This window comes from Limulus polyphemus, unplaced genomic scaffold, assembly GCF_000517525.1.
Source record: "Limulus polyphemus unplaced genomic scaffold, Limulus_polyphemus-2.1.2 Scaffold531, whole genome shotgun sequence".
Classification (NCBI taxonomy): Eukaryota; Metazoa; Arthropoda; class Merostomata; order Xiphosura; family Limulidae; genus Limulus; species Limulus polyphemus.
Window position 1 is genome coordinate 273581 of NW_013666141.1, and position 12118 is coordinate 285698.

Consider the following 12118-nt stretch of genomic DNA (forward strand, 5'->3'; position numbering starts at 1 on the left):
ATATATATATATATATATATATATATAACTAAGAATTCTTGCTTATACTAAATTATAAGTATCCTCATATGATGAAAAAATGAATGAAATTCTTTGAGAATTAAATAGAATTTCTTTTGCAAATTGTGATTGTGTTTCTCATGTAAACTTCCATGTGTAGGCAACCTATATCCTATGTAAGAACGATTGACTGCATCGTCTTGGTATTTCAAATATATACTATTTGTAACTGATTTGTTACTCAACATAAAACCATGTTATGTAATGTTCAAAATATAATGTATTTCTAACACCAATTCACTTTAAGAATGTTCTTTACATTAACAGTACCATATAGATACATCTTATTTTGGGATATGCTTTCCACCTACCAAATATAATACCAATTGTACACATTTATGTAACATAAAAACTCTTCAATTTAGAAATAATTTAAACATTCTGTAATGTTTTTCTTTTCTTTTGCAAGAATTGTATACAAAAATGGCAAAAAGTTGTTCATAATTACTAATAAAACAAGCATTGAAAACATTATACTCAGTTAAAATATTTCTTAGTTTATATAAACAAAGATATCAAAAGCAAATGGTAAAATACTTGTAATATCTAGAAAATCCTTTTTAATGTATCCTTAAAAGTTTCTCAAAATACAAAATAAAGTGAGAAAATGACTGATTTGCTTATAAAAAATCTCTTGTTAAAAATAATATATGCCCTTTATATTAATTATTATTCAAACATTTTTATGAAAGATAATATGATTTTTCTTGGTTATGTAATAACAAACAAAAATTAAATGGATTTTACATTTTGAGCCTGCAAATACAGCATAAAAAAAAAGTAGTGAAAATAACAAAAAAAAGTTAATATAAAGTAAAACTAATGTATCAAAAGTAAAAAAAGAATATGTTCCCTATTTATTTTGTTTTTTGTTACTGGTAAAATAGTAAAAAGAAAATATTTGTACGTTACTTACACAATAAAAAAGAAGAAATGCAAGAATACAAATTTCATAATAATGTTTTCTACAAAAATATTAGATATTTCAAAAAATCAGACAAAAGGAAAGTCCTGGATAAGAAAGTACTTCATAAGGCACATGGTAATATAATCCCCAAATATTTCTGAAAACAAACAAACAACACTTTGTATGGAGAAATGTAAGTAGAAGAAATGATGAGTTACAACTGAAAGTATGTTTAGGGAAAGCTTAATCAATCACAAACATTACCAAAGAAATAAAATAAATTAGTTTATGGAAAATTAGTAGTAGATTTTATTTACTTACCGTCACTGAGGTTTGCATTGTATAAAGCCTTTTTCTTTTCTTTTTTTTATAATGCTTTCTAGCACACAAAAATTTCCCTACAAAAATATTAAAACATTGATAAGGCAATTACTAGAATTCATACTAAAAATGTATGTAAACATTTTTAAAATGCATACATAACATGTATTTTAACTAGTGACTTTGAAAACTAAAATTACCATGTTAAACACTGAAATTATTTTCTACCCTCAAATATACATATATAACTGTATAATTTTATCTATAACTATAATTTATGGACTATATTCTACCATGTGAAATTAGCAATCACATTATTATAAAAGTTTTGTTGTAATTAAGCACAAAGCTACACAATGGGTTATCTGTGCTCTGCTCACCACGGATATCAAAACCTAGTTTTTAGTATTGTAAGTCTGCGGACATACTGCTATGCCACTGGGGGGCAATTATAAAAGATGTTAGAACTATATGTTGTTATGTAAATATGATAAGTTAATAAGTTTAAACCATTAATTTTCACCAAATATCAAAAGCCATGAGTGATTAGGAATTTTGTAAAACCATACCTTTTTTTGACTTTTCTCTATTATTAGTTTCTCCAACTATAGTCTGTTTCATAGCTTCTCGTCTACAGAAATCAAAAACAAATAGTTTATGCAGATGAAACTATAACACGTATGTATATAACATTTAAATTGTGATTGTTAAGATAACTTTTGCTTTTCATATCTTCTTAAATTTTCATTCACATACAAGACTTCATGCTTAAGTTTGGCCTTAAGACATTTCTAGTTTGTTAAGACTGTTCATATCTCTATTTGATCTTTGTTTTTGATCTCCAAACTTAGTCTGAGAGATAAATGAACATCCAATTCCAGCGACCCTAACTGGATTACCAACTTTTCCAATCTATAGAGAATTCTGTTAATCTGCTTTTGGGCAAGAAAGAACAATGTAACAAGATTTGAATTAGTTAATCTCTTATAGCTCAATGATAGAAGTAGAGTTTATTTCTTTTAGATTAATAAAAAGTTACCCTAAACAGTAATTTCATTGTTTTAAGATAGGAAAATGTAGTGTTTTATCTATTATACCCAATCCTCAAACAGAAAATATTTTACATGAATATGCTGATTTGCATTTATAAGCATTCTGTTAATTTTCCTTAATTTACTGCAATTCTCTAAAAACATTTATTTATCTGGAAGAATTAATTATTTTGCTTACTGCTGCTGGAAGGATTTACTAGGAACAAGACCAGCTAAACTCTGATCCTCTTCACCCTCTCGAAATGCCTGCCACCAGTTTGGATCATCTTGGTTCAAAATATGTAAAATGTCTCCTTTTTGGAAAGAAATTCCAAGTTCTCGGCATGGTATGTACAAGTCATCATCAGGATCATAGTCAAAGTGAGCTTTCACATGCATCTGTTACAACCACACAAAATTCAAACAGATAAAATATGATACTTTTTCTGTCCTTTCCTTACACAAAAACTTAAGAAGTGTTTCATTATTTGTGCTGCTAAATATATATATATATTTTTCTAAATCAGAAAACTTGTACTCTTTCAATTTAAGAAAATGCAAAAATAAACAGAATAACTGCTTATTTCCTCAAATCAAATACTGGTATCACATCACAAACAATTTCCCACAATAACTCAAGCTATAGTATGTTTAAATAGGGGTAGTCTGGTTTTATATGATTAATTAGGGGTGTGGTGTTTGAATGTAACATTTATTCCTATCTTCTTGTAAATTTATACATTTTATTTTGAATTTACTCTTTGTTCTGTATATGAACATGTTTCAAGATACATGGTCGAGAAAGCCATTACATATATGCTACTTTTGTTCCTTTGTTGTTCCCAGAAATGGATAATACCTGCAACAGCCCAGGTATGCTATTATTCAACATAACATATTATGTAAGGATGCCAACAGCAGTGTCCTTCAATGGTTGTTCAGGTGATATTTAGAAGTTATGACCCCACCCAGTGGTGGCTCGTGACCTTTGAGGAAGGTGGGGCAAATATATAATTTAGAGACTGACTTCAATTTTTTATCATTCTAGAAGTAATATGTATGTATGTATAGAGTGTATGATGTATCATAGTTTATTCATATACATACACTTTTATGAAAATACATACACCTTACAGACTTACATGTAGGTATAGCTATATTAGGAAAAATAATTTTTAATTTTGTTCAAATTTTCAAATAAGGTTACCTTGAACATTTACTTGTAAAGGTACTCTTGCTTCTATTTTTTGTGCAGCAAAAAGGTCAATAACCTTAGTGATAAATTGTGGAATGCTCTTGATTAGTTCTCTATGAATGGACAAAACGGCAAGTATATTCAATCTGTCCTGAAACATTGTATACTGGATAAAAGTTACAATTATCTTTAGAGTGCTGAAGCATCACTCCGATTCTGCAGTGGCCACTGGAGTTATAAGTACAACTTCTAACATTTTCAATGTTTCAGGAAATGTATTGATTAATCTGTTGTTATTCAAAAAAGCTAAAAGGTCACGAGGATTTTTCAATTACCTGAAGGTTTCATTGCGATAGAGAACTTTCAGTTCTTTCCAAAGGCTATCTTTTATAATCATGTTGTAATGTTCTGAAATAGTGCTTATGTCTTCCTCTGTAAAGGCATTTTTACACAAGTGAAACTTTGAGGGACAAATTAAGGCAATTGAAGAGAAGAATTTTGAAAATAGGTCTTCATTTGAATTATTATGACATCACAAATAGCTGTAGCATCTTGCTCCAAATTTTCCCATGGATGAGAACTGAGCATTGCCTTCATCATTAGCCAAATATTCCGGTAAATATTTGTGCATGTTTGTGCAAATGTCAAGTATAACTTCTTCAAAGTGCGACAATGCATCAGTTACTTTTATCCTATTCGAGCTTTCAACACATCACAGAAAAAAAACCTAACAAGTAATTACTTGCCTCACTTATGCTGTGATCATCCATTTTTTCATCATTCATTTGTCAAACAATTACATTGTCACTTTTAATATACTGTTACGACAGTGGAAGTCGCGCGATGCTGGAAGCATGTGCACTGAAGTTTCTAGAAGGATCGTGACTTAGCAGGCAACCTCACGAATGTCCCAGCAGTTGCTAGATGCCCTCTTTTTTAGTATATAAGCCGGAGATAGATTGAAGAGAAGAGAGGTAATCAAGTCAAACGAGCAGATATGCAACAATACTTTATTGATTTATCTCAAAATTTAATAACAATCACAAAATGCTAATCACTACACCTGTTCAACTTAGCAACGAAAATGAAATGCACTTCTAGGCATTGCTGCTCCAGTGGGCTATCCCTCATTCACCCCAGTCTTCCAGCTTTGCTTGCAGCTCTGCCAGTGGTGTGATGCTGCCAGTGACTCAATGATTTTCAGGATCGAAGAATTTCAATTTCCATTTAATATTTTATTTCCTTTTTTAAATTGCAATTAATTAGTGATTAATATTTTTAAACCACCATTTTGCTTAACAAGCATAACATTTAAAGTTTAAGATCAACATTATTTTTAGGTTATTGAGAGTCAAGATATTTTTACTGTGGGCTCTTGTTCAACTGTTCCAATTACAGCAAAGTAATCAGAAATGTTACATTTTTGTTGAGCACAGAAGTATAATGCAATCAACAGGAGTATAGCGCCCATTGTGCTATAAGCTCATAATGGCATGTACTATTTATGTAATTAAGATTTTGTATTTTAAAACATTCATTTTTATTATCATTGTAAAATATGAGTTCCTAGCAGTAGTAAAATCAAACATGCTGTTGACTTTACAAAAATAATCGATTGATTTACTTTTTACAGATGGGGCAGTGCCCCTATTGCTCTTCAGGATGAGCTGCCACTGACCCCACCTATGTTGTAATTAGAATGACCAGTCACATGTGTAGTGCAAGTTGTCCTGGGTAAATTAGAGGTTTCTTGTAAAACTAAACTTCATTTGGTCAATCTGGTCTGGAACATCAATTGAGTAGTGTTATTCAGAACTTGGTCTTCACTAGTCAGTCGTGTAATCCAGTAAAGGTGATCATACCATGTAAGTAACAGCATGTACACACATAGTATTTGTGTTTAGTGTTGAATAAAGGCTATTTATTTTGTATTACATTTTGTGTGCAGTCTTGTTACTTAATTTTACAATGATTCAGCTAGAGATTTAGTAATTTTTGTAATCGATATCTTGAGTGAATCTCCCATTATCTAGTGGATTATCTGGGGTAGTTTGGTTTTATATACCAACAATCATCCTTTCAGAACATCATTGATATAAGCAGCAGGAACAAGTAAATGATTTTCAAAACTTCTACATTTCTCATAATACCTACATTCAGAGGCACAATATATTTTTTAGAAATAGCTTTTACCAAAGATAGAATTGATTGTATTTTAACTCTCTCACTGCCATGTTTATATGTAAACAACTCTTTCACAGCTACGATTATTTTTAGATTCATAATGAAAAAAACAATAGGACATTTTTGTAATACTTCATTATTTATCTGAAATCTGAAACTGATAAACTTTGGGAAGTGTAAAGGGGATTATCCTTTCTTCATGTGGTACAAAGTTCCTAACTCATATTCCAAGAACTTACAAGTTAAAGCAAAGAAGAATATGTGATATTAAGTCAATCACACTACATCTGCCATATCCAATATGAATGAGGTCTTTCATACAATACCAGAGCTCATCAGGCAGGCTGGGATATCACAGACATGGTATGGTCTAAGGACTATTTATATCATCAATTTCATGAACAATGGTTATTGACTAGATAACTAAGAGAATTACAAAACGTATACATTTTTATTTTAAGTCATTTACAAATCAGAATTAGAGCAAATATTAATAAAACAATTTTATTTATGTATTTGAAACACCAAATTATCTATTATTATTGTTATTTTATTTGAAGTAACTTTACAATCATTCAGAATAACTAGCAACCAGCAAGATAGTCCTCTTGTAGCAGTGCTCTAGATGGGGCAGTGAAAGATCGTTTTTAGAGAAAAGCCACATTGGGCTATCCGTTATGTCCACCACAGGGAATCGAACCCCGAATTTTAATGTTGTAAATCTGTAAATCTACCACTGTCCTACTAAGGGACAAGTGAAAGAGCTAAAAACATTTTAAAATCTAAACCAAAACCAACAACAGCTGCAGACAATTCCCGAGTTTATTATTATTATTTTTTTATATTTTGCTATTAATATTGACCAAGAGGTAAACAGTATACCAACTAGCCCACATTTAACTTAGTTTTAAAAAGAAACACTCACCACACTATCTTTGGATGAAAGTTTCTGAGATTCATAATGGGAAGGAACAACTACAAATGTCAATGTCCCATTCATTGTTGCCTGTAATAAAAAAGAGAAAAAAAAAGGGTTTTATACTCAAAAATTTTTGCTAAGCACTAAATATGTGTTTATATATAATCTTTGAAAAAAAAAAGAAACTCTCAAATGACAGCCAGTACCTAAAAGCTCTTTCATTTATTATAATAAATTGCTAATATCAATCTATAAATAAGCTACTGAAGAGCCAATATTTAACACTGAAGAAACGTTCAAATCACGTATATTCTTTATTAATTTTGTTTACAGTTATGCATAAGGGTGTGTATATATATATATATATATATAATATACCAACTTAGAACTGAAAGATAATGGTGTCAGTGCGGTGGAACCTATTCATAACCTATTCTTGAAACAAGTTAGGTTTGTGCAAATATTTGAGTTCTGCAAATTCTGTAGAAGCTTGAGCATATACACTATAATTAAAAACAGCTTCACAAATAAAGAGCACTTATACACAATCAAAAGTATCAAAAAATAACATTTTTCATTATTTTGTATACATATTTAAGCAAAGAAGGATAATCATCACTGTACTGTAATGGATTTATAACTGTCCATCCATACTATATTTCTGGTTTCCTTTTAACAATCAGTTTGCTATCTAAGTTCCACAAGGATTAGTGGCTGCTATTGTTTACGAATTTTGGGGTACACTTATATATTCATTTTTCAGATCATGAATATCAATACTTGATTTCTTAATAAAAGTATAATGAAGATGTACAGATAAAGTAACCAACAAGTTCCTTATAAATCTAAACACTGATGCAGATTTTGGAGGTATAAAGATGTATATAAAAAAGATATAGCTAAAATACATTAAAAGACTATCCTTTGAATTTTGCTTTACCTCTCACTTTATTTTATTATGTACAAATGTTAGACTGATAAGGTTTTGTAATTATATTTCACCTAAATGAATTCATATTTTATTATGAGAGAAGAAATGGGGAAATAATTGTATTGCATCATCATAGCTGGAAAAGCTACTTATTTAACCCTTCCATGACTAGTTTAGAATAAATCTTTATTCAAGTATATTTAAGTAAATTTCTGAATTTTCATGAAGGGTTCTGCATGTAGTTTTGACATTTTCATTAACTGAATGCAAAGGGTCATAGACATGTACTATTACATTTACTTAGGTAAAAGAACATATGGCAATGGCTAGAAGCTTATATTAATTTGGCCCTGTGTCTGAGTCCACTTCCTGGGGTATGGAGGACATCTCAAGGAGTGACACGGATACTTGTAGAAATGATTATGAGTTTGGATTTTTCTCCCCTGTATGTGTTTCTTTCCTTTGTTGTTAAAGTTCAAAATTATTCTCTGCAGTACATTTCTGGAATCTACATTTCTGCAAATACTTTAGATTCATCTGTCAGATACCTGAACACCACATTATTACACAGGTATAAAAAAATGTCAAATATAATGATTCAGAAAAATTATTTATGGAAAATTCAAATGCCAGAACCAGGAAAGGGTACAATTATGTGCCAGATACTAATTATTGTGTATATATATATATATATATATACATACACACACATACCAGCTGGAGCACCCGTCCCTCGATGGAAGTTATGTAAATTCATGAATAATGAAAGGTTATTTTAGAACATAAAAGTTGCTTCCCTTATATGTAGTTGTAAAAAACACCCGTAAAAAGTGCAAAACATAAAATGTAAAACCTCATATTTGCACATTTCCACCTGGAACCAATAAACCTTCATGCCAAATTTAGTAAAAATCCATCAACAAGTTGTGAAGTAGTGGTAAAAAATGCAAAAATGCCCATAAAAACACAAAATGGACCCAATGAACTTCCACACCAAATTTGGTCCATCTACAGGGGGCAAAATAGTGGTAAAAAACACAAAATGCAAAACTGAAAATTTGTATGTATCTCCCTATGGACCCAATGAAGCTCCATAACAAACTTAGTAAAGACCCATCTATAGGAGGCAAAGTAGTGGTAACAAATGCCTATAAAAAAAAATGGCAAAATAAAAAACTGAAAATTTTTATGTAACCCTACATGGACCAAATCAAACTCCATACCAATTTTGGTGAAGTCCCATCCACACCCTTCAAAGTAGTTAGATGTACGTACAACAGACAGTACTATTATATTTATATAGATGTAGCACAAAGATAATCTTACTTGCCCTGTTGTCAATGGTTGATTATTATATGGTGATAAAAATGGAAAATTCACTTTTAATTGAGCAAATGGGTGAAAATAACCATACTTTGTTGAAACTAAAGGATAAAATTCTATTATTACATGGCTAGTAAATTTTCTGAAACTGCTGTATAACAATATTACAATTAAATGAGATAACAGTAAATATATTTGAGAAAAGTTAAGAAAAATTAACTTACTGGATATGTTCTTAAAAATGATTAAAATGGGGAAAAAATCTTGTGGCTCACAAGTTCATTTTTTAAGTTAAAACTAAAATATAAAGCACTTCTATTAAACTTTCAATGGTAGATTTGTAGCACATTATAACCAAATGATAACAAGGAAATAGATGTGATTTTACAACAGTACAACTACATAATCTTAATAAAATAACTCTGATATACTTAATAATATACTTTACAATGCAGCAAAAACAGTTATGAATCAAAGTATAAAAAATTGAAGTATACAGTATACTATCAAAAACAAAAAGTAAAAACATTTTGAACATCTCTGCATATTACCTGGGGTGCATCTGCATCTCACTACACTTGAAATCTATACTGAGTTAATCAGTACAGGTTGGGCCAGAGTGGCTGTTACATATAGTACCTTTCTCATTACTATAACCTTTTGTAATGTAATCACAGACCTGCATCCTTCTACCCCCATGTATTTTACATTATCAGTGTTTAGATTCCTGTTTGTAAATACGACCCATCTTGTTTGAGATCTATGATGTAACCTTTCCTATGGAATGTGAAGGAAAGTTATAGAGCTCCCTCATGAGAACATTCTAAACATTTTTCAGATTGTTCAGGAAATATCAAGAATATTCTAGAAGCAGTCTAAAAGTCTGTATAAACCAACAAGCAGCCTGAGTTGTCATAGTTTACTATGTACTCAAGTAGAGAATCTTATAATGCTGATTCTATTACACATTTCACTCCAACGTTGCACAACATGAAACAGCAGGCAGTTTAGAGTCATTGTTTAAGAGTTAGGAGAAGAAAATATAGGTAATAGTGATAAAAGTAGTGGATCAGAGAGTGAATATTATTTTTATCAAATTCAGTAACAGTCATAAGAAGAAAGTGATACTTCATTTGAACTATAATCAGAAGAAACAAAGTCTGAAGCACCACCTCAGAGATGGCAGCAAAAAAGATGGCCAAAGTTCTTTCTATACAGCAAGCAAAAATAAGTAAATATATTGTAAAGGATTGAAAATACAGTAATGTATGACAGAATGGTTAAGGTTATTTATGGGTCATTTTACATGAGAATAGATTTATACCTGCAAAAGGGAGGAGCTAAAGGGCTGAATGTCAAATGTGAAGCCTTATTTGTGGCCATGAGACTCCTTTAAAGCAAAGGGTCTGGAGGTTAGCCTTGTATTTTTTATATTTTCACAGGAAAGTGGAATGGCATAATGGAAGTTATATTTGTTAGGTTACTAGTCATGATGTGAGATTCAAAGCTGACACTAAAGAAAAAAAAAGCCAATGACCTTTTAACACCACTACCCATAGCATTATGAACTTCTAAACGTTTTATGTAAAACAGATTTCAAGGGGAAACTGATATAGCCAAGCTAGTTAGATTAAATATTACATTAGATGGCTATAACATATCACCTGAAGTCAAATTTTAAATTATACCTATAACTACTATTCTACACTCACACGCAGAGTGAGTGTTGAATGCTCATCTTTTTCAGTCACTTACTGGATTTTCTTTCCTCTTTCATGGACACACAAACAAAGTGAAAATCTCCTATACAAATTGATAAAATAACAAATAGGAATTATCAATCAGTATGATATCATAAGTGTGCATATGGGCTAAATAGCTAGGTCAGAGAACCCTTGTATGAATTATAGGCATCCATAATTTTGAACTATTAACCAGAAGGAAGGCAGACATCCAGCAACACCTGCCACCACAAGAGGTTTGTCCATCTCTTTGAACTGAATAATGGTATTCACTGTTACCTTTACATTACATCTTGAACCCCAGATCTTTGATCCAAAGCCCAATGAGCTAGCCACTAGGCCACACTAGGCCAATAAAATAAAAACATAAGTTGTTGTAACTTCTCTGGTCCCCAAAACAAGTGATTACAGTAAAGAAATGTCATTGTTTATTCATGCTATGATACAAAAGCACATAAAGCATTTTAATTAAACTCACCAAGATGTCACATACTTCATTGACTGACTTTCCTCTCATTTCTATACTGTTCACTTCCAAGATTTCATCTCCTTCATGAAGAAGTCCTGAAAGATTTATAGTTTAATAATAAAATTGCCATATAATCTCATTAATCGTACTTATTTTTTGTTCATATATACTTTCTAGATAAATCTTGTAAAACATCCATTATGTTTGCGTGTTTCTACTTAGCTTGCTTATGGTTATATCAACTTTTTATCCTGTATTAGAATACCGTCTAGGTTATTATACACTACCGTCATGTACACAAGACTCAACACACCTTATACCTTCAAGGTTATTATACACTACTGTCATGTACACAGCACTCAACACAAGCCAATGATTCAAAACTACAACACAGTTTGTAATAACTGATCAATCTTGAATTATTACCATAAATGTACTCAAATATCTTTTGTAAAATACCTTCCTACACTCATAAAAATGGAAGAGTTACAAAAACATACACAAGATAAAAAACTTATTTTCTAAAATTTTCTTTACACATTTTATTAATTAATTAAAAATATAATTAAGAAGATTAAAAATAAGGTCAAATTATTTAAATTACTTAAGATAGCAGTAACATGGATTTTACATCATTCTTTCAGAGAGCAATTTCTACATTAAACATGTCAATGCATAACTGATGTACATGAAAGAGATATAAATGCTATAAAAGTTTACCACTTTTTTCAGCTGCTCCTCCTTTAACAATTCTCCCTATCACAACAGCCTCACCTTCATTTCTTACAGTAGCACCCTATAAAGAAATGTTCACAAGTTCTAAGTAATTAAAAATTCTTGGTGGAGCATGATCAAAAATACATTTAGTCTTTCAAGGTATTTAATAAATATTGTTACGTCTCTGCTCGTTTGTTAATTTCTAGCAGAAATTCTTCCAGAGAAACTTCAGCGATTCAAGTCTTTTCTTAAATAAACCTAATTTATTCTTTCTCAATACAACTTTGTAATACACTTAATTTCCACAGTCACTTAAACA

The 12118-nt window shown here is 30.6% G+C and overlaps 1 protein-coding gene across 1 annotated transcript in view; it reads right to left on the minus strand.

Annotated features, from left to right (window-relative positions):
- LOC106458903 (MAGUK p55 subfamily member 5-A-like) overlaps window positions 1-12118 on the minus strand; it is a 185549-nt gene that overhangs the window by 11332 nt on the left and 162099 nt on the right. The window contains 7 exon segments of the mRNA XM_022385265.1: window positions 1289-1334; window positions 1337-1365; window positions 1858-1919; window positions 2519-2718; window positions 6624-6704; window positions 11092-11177; window positions 11803-11878. Of these exon segments, the coding sequence (XP_022240973.1) occupies window positions 1289-1334; window positions 1337-1365; window positions 1858-1919; window positions 2519-2718; window positions 6624-6704; window positions 11092-11177; window positions 11803-11878 (580 nt within the window).